Genomic DNA, 19472 nt, shown 5'->3' with positions numbered 1-19472 from the left:
CGCTGGTGCTGGATAAAATTCCCGGCAGCCGCATCCTCCCTTGCTGCTACTGGATAAAATTCCCGGCACGGCATTCTCCCTTGCCGGGATTCCAGCCTCGCAGCCTTCCCCCCATGAGCGGGAGTCCGAGGTTTCCAGGCGTCTCTCTTTCCGCTCCCTCCTCTACGATCCCTTAAATTGCATTTCCCAGCTGAGCGCAGGTGTCAGCGCCTGGATGGAGAGTCCCGGAGCTCCTCCGGGAAGGAGCGGGGATCCCGGGAAGCACAGCCCCCGTCGCTCCAAAAAGCCAGGCCCTGGGACAAGGGGACATTTTGTTCAGCCGAGGAGCACTGTGCTGGCAGCGTGCCTGCAGCCGGAGCCTGTGCACCTAACTGGGAGAAAATGGAAGTAGGGCAGAGGGAAGGGGCTGAGCCCCGGCTGGATGAGGGCTCCGTGCCGGCTCCGTCACCCAGCGCCCCAGGCCACGTCTCCAGGTCGAGCTGCCCGCTCAGCTCTCCTGCCCCAGGCCAGATTTCAGCTCCCGGTGGGGTGACCCCTCCAGTGGAGCTGCTGCCTGTTCCAGCTGGGAGCGGGATCGCACCCAGCAACCAGAACAGTCACGGCACCAAACTGCGCTGGCTCCTGCGACTTCCGTTTGACACCCTCCCTCCAAAAACAGCCTTTCGTTCCCAACAGGAATTGTAACGCAAATATTTATTTCTCCAGCCCAGCTCATGCTTTTGAAAGGGAAACTATGAGGCATCATCTGGAGCCGGTGGGAAGCTGCAGTCGCTTCCCTCTTGCTCTCCTCCATCAGCGCACACAGAGCCCCTCTTCGGCTGCGTTTCCTCTCCTTCCCTCGCCGGAGGACCTTGGAAAGCTGCTGGAGGGCAGTAACCTGAGCTGCAGCTTTCTCTGCCCTAAGAGATGCACAAATCTTCCATCCAGATGCCCACCTCCGGGTTTAATTGCCTGATGGAAGGAAAGCTGCCGCTGACAGGAGGCTGGATGCGGTCTCCCTGCAGATATCTGCCAACCAAAGAGGCTGAAGGTGGGAATCTTTAAGGGATGGGGAGGTTGAAGCAGTCCAGGGGCTCATCCTCCTTCCCCGGGCCAGCTGCTTCACATGTTTACTGAAACCAGTAAATGAAGCAGCTGTTTGAAAGAGGCAGCTCCAAACACTGCGGGGCCAGGGTGCCCCTTCCCTGCCCGGGAAGGGGAGCGGAGGGCAGCCCTCTCCCACAGCCAGGCCAGCTCCTGCTGCCCACCGGCATCGTCAACAGCGGCCGCACAGCCAGATGGTCGCACACAGCCCACACGCTTGGCACAGAAACCTGGCTTTTTCTGGGAAGAAAGGGGGGTGCAAGGGCAGGATACAAGTGCACCCGCTATCTGCAGGTGGCCATCCCCATTGTGTCTCCTCTAGGGGCATTTCCACTGAGCTGGGAGGAGAGTCCCCCACGCTGCCTTGAGTTTGGTGTTCCATCTCCCTCCTCTTCATCCCCCTCTGGAAACCATCCTGGGGACAGCGAGAACAATCATTTCATCTCCCTAAAACCAGGGAGGGGGAGCAGCCAGTGCTTAAAAAGGGGGATTGGGCTGGGATGAAAAAGACAGGACAAGAGACTGAAGTACCTCGATGTGCAGAGAATTAAACCCACACAAGTGTTTCCTCTGCTCCAGTCAGCACTGGAACCGATTTTTCAATCCCTATTTGGAAGGCACAGCACGCATCCGCCCTTAGGTAGCAGGAAGACGCTCAAGAATTTGTCTTTCTGAGAAACCTTTTATTTGGCACCATCAATGGTAGCGTTTTTCAGAGCTATTCCTTCCTCCCCCCACTGAGAAAAGCCTCAAGGAGAGAGAGGCTTCTGCCGTGCAAAGCCCTGTTCCGAGGCAGGCCCTGCTGCAACGTAAGGAAATTTAGATTTTCCCAAGAACGTGTGGGTGTGGAAAGTCCAGCCTTTGGATTTACGGCAGCTCACTGCAAACTTTTTGTTAGTAACAACGCTGATTGAAAAGGCCTCAGAAAACAGCTGGATCAAAGGCTGAGAAGCCCCGATTTCCAGGGCTAGGAAGGTGGGGCTGCTGCAAGGGTCACCAGCAGTCGCTGCACCTCAGAGGTCCAAGCACTGTTCCTATGCTGGAGTTTTGCCAAGGCTCTGACAGAAGCAGGGTCAGGAGCTGAACTGTATCCCTGAGCTATGGGGACAGATCATTTCCCAACACGACTGCTTTAGTGAAGAACCAGACAATCCTGTTAAGGCCTCACAGAGGTCCTGGCAAAAAGTATGTAATAACAACAACAAATTAAAATAATAATAATAAAAAAAAAAAAATCCAGCAGCACCTGGGGCAAGATATTCCACTGTCATGCCCTTTAAACAAAGCCATCCTATCATCATTCCTCTGCCCCTCTCGGCAGCAGGAGGCACAGTGAGAAGCAGGGAGCCTTTTCCCTGCTCCCAGCCCAGCTGGCCTGTCCCAGCAGCTTAACTCTCCATCTGGCTCACTGCTCCATCCCGGCCCTCTGGAGACTTTTCTGGCTGCGGGGTGGACAAGTGTTCCAGCTCGTAGTGTCCGTTCCTCGCGGCCGCCTCTCCGCTGGGGTGGCCCTTTTCCACCGCCAGCTTCTTACTCCTCTTGCTCTCGATGATCTGCTGGAGCTGCCGCCCGGCGTAGTCCGGCTTGGCCGTGAGCACGGTGGCGGGCACGGTGAGCCCCAGGATCTCGGGGACCATGTAGGGCCGGAGCCAGCCCACCAGCGGGGTGCTGCCCGGGGTGTAATGCGTTTGCTTGTGGTAGAAGAGCAGCCCGTCGACCTGTGGGCAGGAGAGAGAATGAATGAAAGGGCAGAGCTGAGGCTCCTGCAGGTGAATGACCAGGCACCAGACAGCGGCTCTGCTCTCTGTTTGCAGGCCAAAACCACCAGCTGGATCATTTTTCCTCAAGCAGCGCAATAAATAGCGGAAGGGAAAGGAGAAACCTGCAGAGCTCCTGCCCTGAAAAGATCGGCGACTCCCAGATGGCTTTAAATTGTCAAAGGCAAATGAGTCCAGCCTGGTGTCGGCACAGAGCAATGTCCTCTGGATGCTTTCATCCCATTCTGCAGAAAAGCCAGTTTCTGAATGAGGCAGCCCACTTTACTGGATTAGGGTTATTTTAAATAATACATTTGGAAAGTAATTAGCCCGAGCGTGTGACGCCAAGGAGCCCCGATTCCTAACAGCTCTTTCAGCTGGCTTCTGCCAAAAAAATTCTTAATGTTTCCCAGGAGAGAACTTCTCCCAGCAATCAGTGACAGTTCAGGGCACTCAGGACTTTAAAGGTTTGGGCCGGGCCCTAACTCTTGTGCTACTATTTCCACACTCTGCAGTGCTGCAGCTGGCTGACGTTTTCCCCACTTCCCCACCGCGCTCAGGGATTCTCATCCCCCCTCTTCCCACGCTTCCCAGGGGTGTGCTCTGCGAGGTTGGATCCTGCTGTCAGGCTGACTAATGCTGGAGGTGGTGCTCCTCTTAGCTCAGCTTCACGAGCTCTTAAAAGGCCATTTGGCTAGGAGGAAGAGTGGCTGAGTGGGCAGAAGAGAGGAGAACAAGAGCCCACCTCGGGATGAACTGCTCCCAGGCCCCTCCCTGACCCTACAGCCCCCAGAACAGGAACACTGGCTGAGCACAAAGCAGCATATATCCATTCCTGCTCCACAGATACTAAGCTCTGGCAGAGAGGGTAAAGCTTCTGGCACTATTCTGTCCATAATTTTCAGTCACTGTTAACATCTTGCAAAATAATCCCAGAAAAAGGGGGATTTCTGTGCTACAACAACATAAAACCAGAACAGTAAACATCATGACGAGCTTGTGCAACCCCTCTGGATATATAAAGGGAAAAGCTCTTCCACCCTGCCTCCCGGGAAGAATCAGATTCTGCAGCACTCCAGCATATCCAGCCCATTCCTATGGGTGCGTGACACACGATGAGCAACGGGGATTCTCCAGCACCCACAGGAATGTTTCAGTAAGGATCAGAGCCTGGAAAGGCCTTCCAGACCACTCCAAATACCTTCCCCGAGCTAGAGAATTCACAGGAGTTCAGCCTGGTGGGGTTAGGTCATGTTCTTCATTCCCTGATGGAAGTGACTCCTATATTCCTTCCCACTTATTGAATTTGTTGGCCGGGTCCCTACCCTGAGTCACCACAGTGACAGTGGTCACATCAGAACAAGGACTGACACTGTCCCTAAATGACCGAACCTGAGGAGAGACTGGCCTGGCAGGACTTAGCATTCCACAGCCATGCTTTCCAGATTTTAGGCACTTAACAGTCCTCCCATTCCTAAACATCAAGGGTTTCTCAGAGGATTTGGCTCCCCTGCCTTCGTGGAAAGCACGGTTTTACTCAGATCTGTGAGAAGGACAGTGGCTCTTAAGATCCACTCCAAAAACCACTTGAAATGCAGAGCCAGTCAACTGATCCAAAGTCTACTGAATTCCAGGGAATAAGAGTCCACTGAATAGAGTGGATCAGGCCCTGGCTCTGAGGTTACAGATTAACCCTGAAGACCCAGATCTGAAAGCACTGACCTCCTCTGTGGCCACCACACACACAGGATCCCTGCCAGGATCAAAAGATGCACCTCTGTTACACCTTCACCCATAGCCAGGATGTATTTTGCCTCCTGCAAAGTTCATTCTGCTCGGTGCCCGTGGTAGAAGGTGGTTTTGGGGATTTTTGGGCTCCCTCTTGTGGCACAGTGCAGAGACCCACAGCTCCCTTCTTCCGGGAAAAAGCACCACAGTTCCTGCAGTGTTGGGGCTGCTTTGAACCAACATACCCCACATTTTGATTCTTGGGGTCACACCTTGGTACAGCAGAGGGCCTGGGAGGGCAAATCACAGCTGGATTACACAGCTGGAGTCTGTTCAGCTCCATCTCCTGCTCCAGAGTTTTGCAATGGCCTCTGTAGCCCAGAAGTTTGCTGCCCTGACTGCAGCGGGCAAATGCTCCTCAGCCTTTCCTCAAGGGAGCAGATGCTTCAGGAAGGAATGAAGACTTTACTCAGGAAAGCCAGGAATGACTGCGTCCACAGAGGCACTTGGAGCATTTATTATTGAGCAAGCCAACTGTAAGAAAGCTGGGAAGCCCCTTCAGTCCATGTTCAGAGCAGGGTCTGGCAAGACCAGCAAGGGGTTGGGACTTTCCAATTTGCTCTGATGACTGTCCTGGCTTTCACAAGCAGAAAGTTAGTGCCCTTAACTTAAACCTACACCAGTTTTAATGGCTGACTCAGGATGGGAGAGCACGAGAGACACTGTCACATCAACGTGGCTTTTGGCTTTGTGGGACAAGACATCTCTGTGGAGGCTGCTCCTCACATAGGGCTGAGACTGGGAACCCCAGGAACAGCTGCAGCCACTGGAGGAGCTTCTGGCTCACAGATGTTGTCACTGTCACTGGGTCAGAATGCCACTGCCTCCTCCATCCCCTTCCCTTGCAGTGACAAGTCAGGCAGGGCAGGCAAAAGCAGCCAGAGCTGATTCCACATGGACCTGCAACTCCCCGCTCACAACCACACGGAACTGAGCTGCGTGGCACATGGATTTGCCTTCCCCAAAGGTCAGAACAGCACAACAGCTGTGCCAGGGGAAGTTTAGAGTGGACATCAGGAGAAGGTTCTTCCCCCACAGGTGGTCAGGCACTGGAACAGGCTCCCCAGAGCAGCAGCCATTAGCCCCAAGCTTGGCAGAGCTCAGGGAACCTTTGGACAACACTCTCAGGCCCAGGGTGGGGTTCTTGGAGCTGTCCTGTGCAGGGCCAGAGTTGCACTTTGATGCTGCTAGCAGGTCCCTTTCCACTCAATATTCTGTGATTCTACTTTTAAAGCTGATGAAGCAAACACGGGTGTCCTGCTCAGTTACTTCTGTCACAGCCAACTGCCCCCAGCTCCAGTACCCCTCAGGCACCCATCATGAACACCCAAACACCCCAGGAACCATTGGGACCTCACCACCACCCTTCTCCTTCCTCCCCACAGAACAGCCAGGTGCTTTGCTGAAAGCACCAACACCAAGGAGATGCACACAAGCCCAGGTGGGCGGTGTCAGTACCAGTTTTGGCCCTGAAAAAGTCAGCTGTCCATCACACTGCTGTGTGAACCTGAGCTGTGCTGCTTCTGGAGACAGCCTGAGTGTCCTCTCATCCCCAAAGGCTCTTTCAGACACAGCCAACTGCAGCAAACACAGGGAGTGCCATGGATTAACTCTCGCTTGTTTGTGTAGTTGAATGAGGCTGGTGACGAGGTAACAGATCAAACGTGGGCATAAAGGCATCCATCCCACACACAGGAAACAGCAACTGGCAAGCTTTCTGCAGCCTCAGGAAAGCAAATTCCCAAGGAGAGGGGATGCACCTCCCTCCCAGCACTGGCAGAGCTGCTGCTAAGGCTGGGGTCCACGCCCCACCTGAGTGTTCTCACCTCAAAGGGAAAGTCTGTAGCCAGCAGCTCACACAGGCTGTCCGAGGAGCAGGGGAAGTTCTGCAGGCCCACAAATTTGTACTGAAAGAGTAAGAGAGGGTTAGAAGAGGCTATTCTCTGGTGTACAGGAGAACAAGTTGCTGAATGCAGCACTGGTGTGCAGGCAGCTAAGGAGAAAAGATCCCTACAGTGCAGGATCCGGCATAAGAGGGAAAGGGTGAGGAACAGCTCTCGCATGCTCCTCATACCTTTTTTTTCCCAAGCACCTAAGACTGCAGGAAGGACTCTTCAGGAGACCTGACCCAGAAATGCTCCTCTAACCAAAATAGAAAATGACAACCTCCGGGCAGGATGCAAAGCAGACAGATGTCTGCTCCAGGCTGCTGGCTCAGCCCAGCCAATCTTTCCACCCAGGAAATGAAAGCTGAAATGACCCCCCCTTCATTAGGTGGTTATCTTCTGGATATTCCTGTTGGGAGTCAGGACAGGATGTTCTCTGAACACAGACACCCTCACTGCAGTCAGCCCCATTTATCACTGAGATGCTCAGCTCACAGGAGCTGCTCTGCTTAGCTGTGTCTGAGCAGACAAATCTCGCATGTCTGTGCCCAAAAATCGCGTCCCAAGCTGCTGTGGGCTCTAGGTCTGACCCCCACGTGTAAGTCTTCAAAGGAGGACCTTTTACCCCCTGGCTCAGCAGGGACTCCGGGTGGCAGGCCAGCATTCACCTCGACAACTTCAGTGATCAGTCTAAACAGAGGGAAGGCTTAAAGCTTTACAAACCCACAAGAGTGCAAGAATAAACCCCATTGTAGTCAGGCTGCCAACCAACAGTGCTCAAGAAACCACACTGGTTTTCCCTTCCATTAAAAGGGAAAGCTAAAAACAGCATGGAAGTTAGCTGATACCCTGCAGTGTGATGATCTCCCTCAGCACTTTGGATGGGGGGGGAAGAACCCCACTGAACTCATTTACAATATGCAGTGGGTTCTATTTACATCCCGACACGGCATCCCGTTTCATCAGATCTACACTTTGAAGCCTGATGTGTGAGGGGAAAAGAAAAAAAGGAAAATGCTTTCACTTGTGAAAGAAACTGCTGAAGCCTGCTGAACAGGAGAGCTTACCCCCCCAGCCTCCTCCTCAGTACAAAAGGACTTACCGGATTAATCCTGCTTTTCTCTCCCAGACCTGCCTCCTCTTGGATTTTTGAGGACAGCCAGAAGAATCTGAAGTCAGTCTGTGAAAGGAGGCAGAGTTAGTGACCATTCACCACACATCACCTGACAGCGTCTGCCGAGCGTCTTTGTTCCTCTGCGCTCACCTGGGAGATTTACAGACTCAACTTCATCTGCAGAAACAGCGCCCCAAACCCTGCTGCTCCCCCCCAAAACATGTACACAGTTATCCAGCAGCCCTAAAGCTGTACAGGTGCTTAGGAGAGATATCTGCCTTTTGCAGAGTGAGCTCAGCAGTGCTGGAGCAAAGCAGCTCAGGGAACGCCAGGGAGGGCAGGGACTCACTCGGTACCTGGCAGTCATAAACGGGGTGTCCTCTCCAGCACATCACATCCAGGATGTAGTAGGTCTGCTTGGCCTCGTTGTAGATGCAGTCCAGGATGCTGTACACTGCGCACACAAACACGGGGAGGTCAAGCCCTGCTCCAAACCAGCTGGCAAATACCAGGTCCCAGCTCTCCGACATTAATCCTGCCCTGATGTGAGACTGCAGAGGGATCCCCTTCTGCTAACAGAAACTGCAACCACAGAAAGCCTGGAGCTGGAGGAGTCCCACGAGGCTGCAAAGGGGCCAGGCAGAGGCACAACAAGCAAGGGCATGTTTCAGAAAATGGCATTTGCCAGACAATAAGCCTCTCTTCTTAGGGCAAAAAAAAAATGAATTCCAAGAGGTATTAAGGAAGATGACACCATACAAAAGTCTCTGTTAGAGGAGAAAGAGGATTTCAGGGTTTAAGAGTGTCAGTCAGACAGGAAGCTTATTAAAAAATGTGGCAGGACATGGGGCAATGATTTTAAACTGGAAAAGGACAATTTCAGATTAGACGTTAGGAGGAAATTCTTTCCTGTGAACGTGCTGAGTCCCTGGCACAGGTTGCCCAGAGCAGCTGGGGCTGCCCCGTTCCTGGAAGTGTCCAAGGCCAGGCTGGAAAGGGTTTGCAGCAACCTGGTTTAGAGGAAGGTTCCCTGTCCTTGGCAGGGCAGTGGAACAAGAGGAGCTTTAAGGTCTCTTCCAACCCAAACCATCTGGGGATTCTATTTGCTTATCTAGGACAAAGGCATCTGATCTTGTTCCCATCTAGTTATCTCCAGAAATACAGAAACAGGCCTGAAGCTGACCACCCCCAGCACAAAAAAGGGGCATAGCTGTGGGACCTGGGGGAGCTGGAGGAACAGCACTGGGCCTGTCAGCACACACAGACTCCCAGGCGGTTCCCTCTCTCTATCCCAAACGCCGCCTCACACCTGTACCTTTGTCACTGGTTGAGTTGTGCCGGTTTCCCCCGGGCAGCAGGGATGGGAACCTGTTGACACAGAAGCCACTCTTGGTGTAAGCTGCTGTTGTGCCCTGTGAGGAAAAAAGGAGAGAAAAAGCCCAGTCAAGCCAGTTTTATGTTGTGTGTGAACGGGTACATGTCCTTTAGCAGCTGGTGGAAGCCCACTTACCCTGGAGGCCACGACAAGAGCCCTTTTCCCGACGGGACACACCACCACAACCCACTCCTGCTCCAGATCTGAGGGGACATCCACCAGCCACTCTGACAGCATCAGCTACGGAGAGTCCAGGGAGAAGAACCAGTCAGCAACAACTCTGCTGAAGTTATGGAACAACAAACAGCTCAAGGGTAAAGCAAGGAGGTTTTGACTTTGCTTTGACAGCTGCACTGGGTGCTTTAGAGGCAGCTGGCACTGCTTGTCACCTCCAAAAGGGCTCCTTTCCCTCCTCTCTAATGAAGTCCAACCTGCCTAACACACTCTTCCCTGAGTCTTTCTCTTGCTTCCCAGCTGCCGACTGAGCTACAGCCCCTCAGCAGAGCTCATAGCCCTTGACTGGGCACCCCACACCTACATCCCCACTCCAGAATTCTATTTTTAAAAACATAGCAGGGCTTAGAGATTTCAAAATGTTAGCAGTAAAGAGCCTGGACAAGTTGACCTCTTCAGAGGTTGTCTAGGTGGCTATGTGTTATCTAGGACTGATACAGCACCCAGGCTGATAAAATCCAGCTGAGTTTGCTCTCCTTTCTTTTCCAAACACAGGGAAGGACAGAAATCTTTAGCTGAATACTGCCTAACAGGGTACTCATGCTGCTGGCTGAGCTGAAACCTCCTAAAGCGGGAAACACGGTGATGCAGAGTTAATGGGTGGAATCAGTGCCTTGGAGGTCTTTTCCAACCTAAGTGATTCTAAAGCACATCCCATCTCCACGTGTTTTCCATTTGAACTCAGCATGTTTCGGAGGTGAGCTAATCACAGTTTCCCTGTGAGCACCAAGCCGGGCAGGACACACTCCTCTCAGCCCCCCAATGGCCATCACCGGGGCCTCAAAGCACCCCACATCCCTGCTCCACAACCACACCTCGCCACGGGGACGCGGACGGCTCCTCACCTGATTGGCGTAGCGCTTGGGCAGCTTTTTGCCAGCATCCACGTCCATCGCCTCTTCCTCCGCATCCTCCCCCTCTCTGTCCTCGTCCTCGCTCTCCACCCCTGCCCAGTCGTCCTCCGCCAGCCTCCTGGCATGGTTCACGTAGTCCAGCCGCCTCCTGGGGTGGAGGAAACAGCGCGGGGGGTTGCGGCTCACGCACGGCACGGCCAGCGCGGGCCGCTCCCCTCAGGGAGCTCCGGGCCGGCCTGGCGCGCCCCGCGCTCCCATCCCGGCGGCGCTCACTCTCTCTGGATGCGGAGGAGGCGCTGCCGGCGCTCGGCCTGCCCGGGGCCTCCGCGGGGTTTGTAGGCGGCCAGCCGGGGGTGCGGCGCGGCCGGGCTGCAGGGCCCCGCCAGCCCCACGCCCGCCGCCAGCGCCGCGCTCAGCTCCTCCATGGCAACCCCGCGGCCCGCCGCGCTTCCGCCCGCGCCGCCGCCCGGCCCGCAGCGCCACCGCGTGGCGCGGAGGCCCCGCGCCCTCCCGCGGCCCGCTCGTCCCGCGCCTCAGTTTCCCCCCGCCGGGACGGGGCGCCGCGGGCCGGCACCGGGCACGGGCGAGGGGGGACATCCCGGCGGGGGGCGAGGGAGCGGCCGCGGGTCCCCGCGGGCGGGGATTCGTGCCCTCGGGGCCGGCCGCCTGCAGAGGGCAGCGTGCGGCCGGCCGGGCCGAGCCGCTCCCCGCCGCGCACCGGGCGGCGGAGCGGGGAGCGCGGCGCTGCCCTGCGTCACGGGAGGCTGGCGGCCGGCTCCGCCGCCCCTTCGGCGACGGGAGCGGCGCCGGCAGCTGCGGCGGACCGGCCCCGGCGCTGCCCCGTCACATCCAGCGGCGACGGCACCGGGACCGGCCCCGACACCGACACGGGCACCGCCACCGGCGCCGCCTCCGTCCTGCGTGAGATTTACGGATTTCAGGGAAAAGCCAAAGCCCACCAACCGTCGGGAAAGTCGGCCCGGAAAGGAATTGCAAAATCCCGGGATCACCGGGAGGTTGGGCAGGGTTTGGGGTCGTTCCCGGCGCTCTCCCAGAGCCCGCCGGCGGGAAATTTAGGGTGTTTTATCCACAGGAGCCCCGAGAAAAATCGCTTTGGATTTATTTCCTCGTTGGCAGGCAGGGGTTTTCCTCCCGGAGACTGAAACCTCGGGATCAGCCTCCCGGAGGGATAAACCCTGCGCGGACATGGCAGAGCCCGGCTCTTGGGCCGACCGGGATTCACGTCCCGGAGGAGCCAGGGGAACGCCGCTCGCTTGACTGGGAATCTTGTTTTTATCCAGGGAATGCCGTTTTTAAACGGGGAATGTTCTTTTTAACCGGGGCGCCGGGCTCGGGGGGGGTCACTTGGACATAGGGACATTGGCGTCACCTCGTAAGGGATTTCTTCTCCACTTTTTTTTTTTTTTTTTTTTTTAATTATTATTATTGTTATTGTTTTCCTGGGAAAGCGGCCAAGCCATTTCCCAGGGCGCGTGGTGGTGATCCCGGAGCCGCGCTGTGTTGCCGGGGGTGGGGGGGGGGTGTTTTGGCCGGGGAATTGCGTTCCACCGGCTCCCCCCGCGTCTTCCCGAGCCGGGACCGGCCATGGCGTTGAAAGCCAGAGCGCTTTACAACTTCCAGAGCGAAAACAAAGAGGAGATCAGCATCCAGGAGAACGAGGAGCTCGTCATCTTCAGCGAGAACTCCCTGGACGGGTGGTTGCAGGGCCAAAACAGCCGCGGAGAGACCGGCCTCTTCCCTGCTTCCTACGTCGAGATCCTCCGCTCCCGGTCGGGCTCCAACTACACGGACTATTCCAGCAGCCCGGTCGGCTCCCCCGGGCACGATTCCTCCTTGTACTCGGCATCCCCCAGCCCCGGCATCTCCTACCAGGGCAGTTTTGAGGATGACGATGATGACGATTGGGATGACTGGGACGATGCGTGCACGGTGGTGGAGGAGCCCCGGAGCGCGCCGGGCACCAACGGGCACCCCTCGCCCAGCCTGCAGTACCCGGCGGCCTACGGCCACCACCAGCACGCCGGGTACCGGCCCAAGCCGGCGCTGGAGAGGCAGGACAGCATGAGCTCCTCCAAGAGGGGCAGCGTGGTGGGGAGAAACCTCAACCGCTTCTCCTGCTTCGTCCGCTCCGGGGTGGAAGCCTTCATCCTGGGCGACGTGCCCCTGATGTCCAAGATCGCCGAGACCTACTGCATCGAGATGGGCTCCAGAGGCCCGCAGTGGAGGGCCAACCCCCACCCGTTCATCTGCTCCGTGGAGGATCCCACCAAGCAAACCAAGTTCAAGGGCATCAAGAGCTACATCTCCTACAAGCTGACCCCCAGCAACATCAACTCGCCCGTGTACCGGCGGTACAAGCACTTCGACTGGCTCTACAACCGCCTGCTGCACAAGTTCACGGTGATCTCGGTGCCCCACCTGCCCGAGAAGCAGGCCACCGGCCGCTTCGAGGAGGACTTCATCGAGAAGCGCAAGCGGCGGCTGATCCTCTGGATGGACCACATGACCAGCCACCCTGTCCTCTCCCAGTACGAGGGCTTCCAGCACTTCCTCTGCTGCCGCGACGAGAAGCAGTGGAAGCTGGGCAAACGCCGGGCGGAGAAGGACGAGATGGTGGGCGCCAGCTTCCTCCTCACCATCCAGATTCCCACGGAGCACCAGGACCTGCAGGATGTGGAGGACCGCGTGGATGCCTTCAAGGCCTTCAGCAAGAAGATGGACGACAGCGTCCTGCAGCTGACCAACGTGGCGTCGGAGCTGGTGCGCAAGCACGTGGGGGGATTCCGGAAGGAGTTCCAGAAGCTGGGCAATGCCTTCCAAGCCATCAGCCACTCTTTCCACATGGACCCTCCCTACAGCTTGGATGCCCTCAACAACGCCATCTCCCACACGGGGAAGACCTACGAGACTGTGGGGGAGATGTTCGCTGAGCAGCCCAAGAACGACCTGTTCCTCATGCTGGACACTCTCTCCTTGTACCAAGGGCTCCTCTCCAACTTCCCAGACATCATCCACCTGCAGAAAGGTAAGGAGGCATTCTTCTCCCCAGGAATGTGAGTGGGAACGGTGTGGCAAGTGGGATGGGGATGCCATGAGGAAGTCCTCTGTTGGGGGATGAGGATGGGAATGGGGCTGGGAACCACTGCCTATGGCTCTTAGGGAGGCAGCGTGCTCCCCTCCAGTCACCCCAACTTGGGAGAGTCTGCTGGGGCTGTTGGGTCCAGAGTCTGCCCCAGTGGTGCCGTGGACTCTGTAACTGCTGCTGGTGCTACCAAAGCACTGGCTGGGGGGGTCAGCACGGATGTCACTTCCTCCAGACCATGAGCAGGGGCCAGCACTGCTGCCATTAGGTCTGAGGTGACCTGCACCTCTTGTGCGTCCCCAGCCACTGCCACTTGTCCTTCCTCATCCTCCGTCCCTGCCAAGGCCAGTGGTGGATGCTGGAGCTTGCTCCCCCAGGGCTGGGACATGGCTGGACATGGTTGGAGGGGCCAAGGGGGCTGTGCAAGAGGGCAGTGGGATGGAGAACACACTGAACCTCAGGGGACAACCAGGGTCGCACTTTCCAGGAGCATGTCCCTGCACCTGTGAGCCCAGCAGGAGGGGGTTAGCACCCCCAGGGCATCAGAGCTCCCCACCTCCCATTCTTCCTGGTTCCCTGGATTTGGTGGGATCAGAGGCGGGGAGAAATGTCTGCTGTTCTCTCCCTGGGGCAGGGAGGGAGGGCTCGGTGTCCTTTTGCACCCAGGCAGCCACTGGTGTGGGTGTGGGGCCGAAGTCCACGCACTCCTCTCCGCCCAGCTGCCCGCAGCAGGGAGGGGACACCCACACTGGTGTCCCCAGAGTTTGGAGGACAGGTTTTCCCTGGGGTGGTGCCAGGGCTGTCTGTGTCCTAGCGTGCAGGGATGTCTGTGCATCCCTCCACATCCCTGGGGGAGGCTGGGAAGGTTTCAGTCCTGCCCGGGCAGCTTCCTTGCCTTTCCTCTGAGTGTTGTTTACCCAGGGAGAGGGGCTGGATCCCGTCCGGAAGCGAGGCCGCGTGGGCAGAGCGGAAGGCAGGATTTGGCCTCCAAACTTTGCTCCTTCCTTCTCCTCCTCCTCCCTTCTGGGAGCAGGGCTGGCGCAGCGGGAGCGCTGTAACCCAGGGCCTGGTGCTCCCGGCAAGGGGCAGGGAGAGGGGAAAAAAAAGCCCAGTGCGGGCCAGATCCTGTTTTTAGTTTTTTAGCCTCTGTGCTAATGAGGGGGAGGAATGCAGGGCTGGAGCCAGGCAGGATTCTTTCGAAACCGAGCTGTAAAAAAACATGGAAGGAGAGGGAAAAACTGGTGTCAGAGCATCAGCTGCCTCTGGGAGTGGGAGATGCTTTCCCAGCCGAGCTCCAGACAGCACCACCTGCCCTTGCCACGTCCTGGTTCACTGCGTCCTGGGCTGGGGTCTCTCAGGGCTGCTCCTGACTCCCATTCATGGAATGGCATGGAATATTTGGAGGGCAGGCTTGGCTGGGGTGCTTGACTGTGCTAACACTGCCCCACGTCAGCTTTGCACCCTGAGCCTTGAGTCACAGCACTGCAGGAGCCCAGACCCCCCAAACCAGCTATGTATGAGGCTTACTGCACAGGGATGGGATGGGATGGGATGGGATGGGATGGCATGGCATGGCATGGCATGGCATGGCATGGCATGGCATGGCATGGCATGGCATGGAAAAAGAGCTGGGGATGCCAGAGTCCAGAGGGAAAATGCTCCTGGTCTTTGCCTGCCTGGAGGAGAGGGAGGGGTTTGATGGGCAGGGGGAGATGCAGGCAGACGTGGGGCAGGTCTGTGCCTCTGCTCTGGGGCCAGGCCGGTGCCCCGGCACGGGGAGCAGTGGGATCAAGCGGGGCTGCCGGGGGCAGGGGCCCCGAGCGCCGCGCGCATCCTCTGACGCCGCTCCCTGCCTCGCCAGGCGCCTTCGCCAAGGTGAAGGAGAGCCAGCGGATGAGCGACGAGGGCAGGATGGACCAGGAGGAGGCGGACGGGATCCGCAAGCGCTGCCGCGTGGTGGGCTTCGCCCTGCAGGCCGAGATGAACCACTTCCACGAGCGGCGCGTGGCCGACTTCAAGAGGATGATGCAGTCCTACCTGAGGCAGCAGATCGTCTTCTACCAGCGCGTCAGCCAGCAGCTGGAGAAGACGCTGCGCATGTACGACAACCTCTAACGCCTCCTCCCGCCCTGCCCGCGGCCCCCCGCGCCTCGTCTGTCCGCGACGGGCTGAGGATGGACGGGAGCTCATCGCGCTAGTGACCAAATGACTTCGGGCTTTCTTCCCCCTTCCCGGGCTGGCAGGGAAGGGCTCGCCCGCGGGCTGGCCGTGCCACCTCTTCCTTTCCCTGGGGACCTCCCACCCTGCCACGGGTCTGGCAGGAGCGTGGGGGGGTCACGAGAGGGACAGACGAGGAGGTAACGGTGCTGGGGTCTCTGCCCAGTGATTTTTAGCTTTCTGAAAAAAACCCACTCTCCTGGGTGCATCCCAGCCCGCTGGGAGAAGAAATCCAAGTGGTCGACATTTTGCACACTAAAAGCTTTTCTGATAGAAAAAAAAAAAACAAAACAAAAAAAAGAGAAGAAAAGAGATCTTTATTTGGAATAGATTTTTTTTGTTTGTTTGTTTGTCACAAGATATTTTCAATATTTTCCATTTTTCTGCAGCATTTTTACCAATCAATTTTTAACTAGATGCACAGAGGCGGAGAGAAATCTCTTTTTCCAGTGTGGCTGCTGACTGGGAAAAGAGAGAAAAAAGGAAAAAAAAGGGAAAAAAAAAAAGTAGCCCCACAGCCTTTTCAATAAAATCGTTGGTAGAAAAAATACCCACCTCCTTCCCAGAGATTCTGTGGAAAACAGAGCCGCTCGAGGATCCCGGGGAAGGCTCTGCCTGAGCATCCCCTGGCTTCCAGCCAGCTTTGAACATCCCTGTGCTGCGGGGGAATGACCCCCGGGGGGGTTCCCACAGCAACCACCCTCCTGCCCTCTGAACAACCCACCAAGGGGCAAATCCTGCCCCTCTCTGCCCTGGCTGGGACAGTGTGCCGCTGCCTGGGAGACAGCAGGGCTGGCACAGGGGCCTTGTTTTTGAAGGGAAATGGCTGGGATAAATCACAGCGAGGAAAGTTAGGGCCATCTTGGCCTGGCTCCAGGGATAAAATTAGCCCCGGCATGCAGGCCAGCGGGGTATTGTTAAACTAACAGCGACGCTGGGAATGCTGCGGGCTGCGCTCCATCCTCCCAGAGCCCACCCCGGCCCCAGCCTGCAGGGATGAGCACTCCGAGGTACAGCCCGGCACGCAGCCTCCATCCGGGCAGGACGTGCTTCCTCCTGCATCCCACGGCCAGGGCAGGCCCCTTCAGCGTGGCCCCATCCCACCCTGGGTCCATCCCACACCAGTCCCACCCTCACTGCATCCTGCCTTGGCCCCATCCTGCCCCGTTCCCAGCACATTCTGGTACCATCCCACCCCATCCCATCCCACCCCCATCCCACCCCAACCCCATCCCACCCCAATCCCACCCCAATCCCATCCCATCCCATCCCATCCCATCCCACCCCAATCCCATCCCACCCCAATCCCATCCCATCCCATCCCATCCCAATCCCACCCCAATCCCACCCCAATCCCATCCCATCCCATCCCATCCCATCCCATCCCATCCCATCCCATCCCATCCCATCCCATCCCATCCCCGTTCTACCACAGCCCCATCCTAGCCTGGCCCTGTTCCACTCTAGTCCCATCCTACCCACGCTGCATCCTTACACGGCACATCCCACTCCACTCCCATCCCGGTCCCATCCCACTCTGGCCCCATCCTGTCCCAACCCCATCCTGCTGCAATTCCATCTTACCCTGGCCATGTTCTACTTTGCCCTGTCCCAGCCTGGTCCCATCCTGCCCCAGGCCCATCCTAACCTGGCCACATCCTTCCTTGGCACCATTCCCTCCTCATCCCAGCCCTATCCCAGCTCAGCAGCCGTGGGAATGGTGTCTAACCCTGTGCTGATCCTGCAGGAGTGACGTGTCTCCAGCCCTGCTGGCCATGCTCTGGATCACCACGGTGGCCTTGGCCCCACGTTGAGGCCAGAACGTGTCCCTTCCCCCAGCCCTGCTCCCTCAGGAGCACAATGGGCACTGGGATTGAGCCTGCCACCGCCATCCCCGGGCAGGCAGCCAGCCTCTGGCACTGCAAGCAGCCTCCAGAGCTGAGCCAGCATCCCAGCTCCCCTGCACCTGGCTGGGCAAGGGGATCCCCTGCCTGGGGTGCCCCGTGGCAGCTCTGTCCCTGGGATGTCCTGAAGATGGGGTGTGCAGCTGGAGTGGGGAGATGTCCCAGTGCCCAGTTCATCCTCTGCTCTGGTGTCCTGGCATGAGGACAGGGATGGGCTAAGGACCCTGTGAGCTGCATTCATCCCTTCGGAAGGGTGTGCCTCGGTTTCCCCAAAGGTGGGCCAGTGCTCTCTGTGGTCCTTCAGCAACTGCAAAGGTCTCTCTGCTCCGCCATCCACCCCCTCTGTGCCCTGATGTCTGGACCACACTCCCGGGACACAGCAAATCCATCGGCTAGAACCTGTATTCCACTGGCATTCCTGCCTTTTCCCTCTGCCACCTGGCAGCTGGGCCTTCACTGCCCATGGGCGGGCATTTCAGAGTCTGCCTTGGCCAGATGGGGCAGCTGAGCATCCTGCTGCTGCCCCCCACACCTCCGACAGCATCCTGCAGATGTGCCAAGGGCTGGAGGGTAGAACCAGCTCCCAGCATTTCCCCGGCTGTCCCAGGGTACGGGATGATGGTGGGGAGGAGTCTGGGGACGTACAGAGTGCTTCACATGCCCCAGCAGTGTCTGTCACTGCCTTTGTTATCTGTCACACAGGCTGTTCCCTGCTCCCACAAGAGAAAAAAAATCAGGGCACGGAGGTCTGGGAGGAAGCACCAGGAACACGGAGCAGATCCGTTTCCTCCTCCCACTTCCCAAGGTTGCTTGTGCGTGGGAAAGCCAAGGCTGAGGGAGGCTCTGTGTGAGTCCTGCCACTGCTGACAGCAGGGTTGGGAGGCGGCAGCAGCGGTGGTGGCTGGAGCACCCTCCCTGGAGAGCACTGCAGCCAGCACCAGAGAGCCCGTGGCTGCCTCCCTTCCTGCGTGTGGCTTCCCGGAGCTCTTGTCTCTTCTCTTTGGGCCTCCCTCCACCATGGGAAGAAAACCTGGCATCCTTGCTCTGAGCTCTGGGTTTGTGTGCGGGCCAGGCTGTCAGGCCGTAGGGACAACCTGCGCACGTACCCCGAGCCCAGCAAGGTGCCCCAGGGTGGGCAGAATCAGCTGGGGTCCCGCGGGGAGCAGCCAAACAGCTGGAGGGTGAAGGACGGGAACGCTGGGACGAGCAGAGCTGCTGATCAGAGCCTTGCCAGCCGCACGGATACACCCACCAGCGCTCAATAATTCGGGATCAGCCACCGAAGGAGCGCAGTGACCCAACCCAGCTCCTCCCGTGCGAGGGGGAGCGCGGGGCGCAGCTGTGGCGGGGCAGGCGGGCAGGATGGGGCTTGCTGTGCACGCCACGCTGCCGGCACACGCTGGCAAGGGGGGTGGAGAGGCACGGCTGCCAACGGGGAGCAGGGAGCACTCCTGGGGGAGCTGGAGAAGTCCTGCCTGCCCATTAGGGTCAGCAGGAAGTCGGGGGATGGAGCCAAGTGGAGTTTCACTGCCACCCCCACCGTGTCAGGAGGTGGATGAGTGTGTGCCCGCGTAGAGGAGTGATTCCGGGCGGATGCAGGTGGGAGGACGCAGGCATGGATCAGGGCAGAGGGAGACGGCTCAGCCTGCCAGCTCCAATCTTTTAATTGCTGTGCTTCTCAAATATTTCCGAAGCGTGACCCTGAGTCGGCTCCTCCAGGCAAAGATACGAGCACCAGCTGGTTCCCTTGGCTGTGGCTGCAAATGCTCCCTCCCGCTTCCAGCCTAGGGAAATTATGGGGGATCAGTGGTGTCTGTTTTAGGGAATAAGCTGGGAATCAGCTTCAATGCAGGTGTGTCAACCTTCCAGGCTCCCCCTGCTCGGCATAGCCAGTGTGATGCTCAGGCCAGACCCTGCCCCAGCTCTCCGTGCCAGCCCGGATTCCCTCTCTCCGGTCTCTGGGAAGGCGCTGAGCACGGGGAGGCAGGGCCTGCACTGCCAGGGAGCTGTGTCTCTGGGTGTGTTGTTTGTGCAGGAGGGGTGGGGAGCCCGGGCTCCGGGATGTGGTTATCCCTCCGTCATTGTCTGTCTGCCTTGGAGTTGCTGGGTGTGGAAATGGAGGTCAGGCCAAATTTATCTGAAATTTAAATCGCAGCT

At 57.8% G+C, this 19472-nt stretch overlaps 2 protein-coding genes across 3 annotated transcripts; one reads left to right on the top strand and one right to left on the bottom strand.

The window, feature by feature from the left end:
- Positions 1–1763: 1763 nt before the first annotated feature.
- On the bottom strand, positions 1764–10516 carry SNUPN (snurportin 1). Of its 2 annotated transcripts, XM_040077806.2 has the most exons (8): positions 10365–10516; positions 10083–10239; positions 9139–9243; positions 8944–9040; positions 7985–8082; positions 7617–7694; positions 6455–6535; positions 1764–2801 (listed from the first exon to the last, which is right to left on the bottom strand). In XM_040077806.2, exons 1-8 carry the CDS (start codon positions 10514–10516, stop codon positions 2472–2474), a joined length of 1098 nt encoding a protein of 365 aa, XP_039933740.1. In that variant the 3' UTR covers positions 1764–2471. The 2 variants fall into 2 exon arrangements, with proteins under 2 accessions (XP_039933740.1, XP_039933741.1); XM_040077807.2 differs by lacking the exons at positions 10083–10239; positions 10365–10516 and adding an exon at positions 9681–9813.
- Positions 10517–10940: 424 nt separating this feature from the next.
- SNX33 (sorting nexin 33) lies at positions 10941–15931 on the top strand. Its single transcript, XM_040077760.2, has 2 exons — positions 10941–13137; positions 15056–15931. The coding sequence occupies exons 1-2, from the start codon at positions 11697–11699 to the stop codon at positions 15307–15309; spliced, it is 1695 nt and encodes a 564-aa protein (XP_039933694.1). The 5' UTR covers positions 10941–11696; the 3' UTR covers positions 15310–15931.
- Positions 15932–19472: the final 3541 nt, after the last annotated feature.

This window comes from Hirundo rustica, chromosome 13 (genome assembly GCF_015227805.2).
Source record: "Hirundo rustica isolate bHirRus1 chromosome 13, bHirRus1.pri.v3, whole genome shotgun sequence".
NCBI lineage: Eukaryota > Metazoa > Chordata > Aves > Passeriformes > Hirundinidae > Hirundo > Hirundo rustica.
The sequence above is the reverse complement of the archived record's forward strand: the minus strand, read 5'-3'. Positions and strand labels throughout refer to the sequence as shown.

Coding starts and splice junctions, on each gene's coding strand:
- SNX33 (XM_040077760.2), top strand. CDS start 11,697: ATGGCGTTGAAAGCCAGAGCGCTTTACAACTTCCAGAGCGAAAACAAA. Junction 13,138..15,055: donor CATCATCCACCTGCAGAAAG/GTAAGGAGGCAT, acceptor CTGCCTCGCCAG/GCGCCTTCGCCAAGGTGAAG.
- SNUPN (XM_040077806.2), bottom strand. CDS start 10,516: ATGGAGGAGCTGAGCGCGGCGCTGGCGGCGGGCGTGGGGCTGGCGGGG. Junction 9,041..9,138: donor CTCTTGTCGTGGCCTCCAGG/GTAAGTGGGCTT, acceptor TTTTCCTCACAG/GGCACAACAGCAGCTTACAC. Junction 6,536..7,616: donor AGAAAAGCAGGATTAATCCG/GTAAGTCCTTTT, acceptor TTACTCTTTCAG/TACAAATTTGTGGGCCTGCA.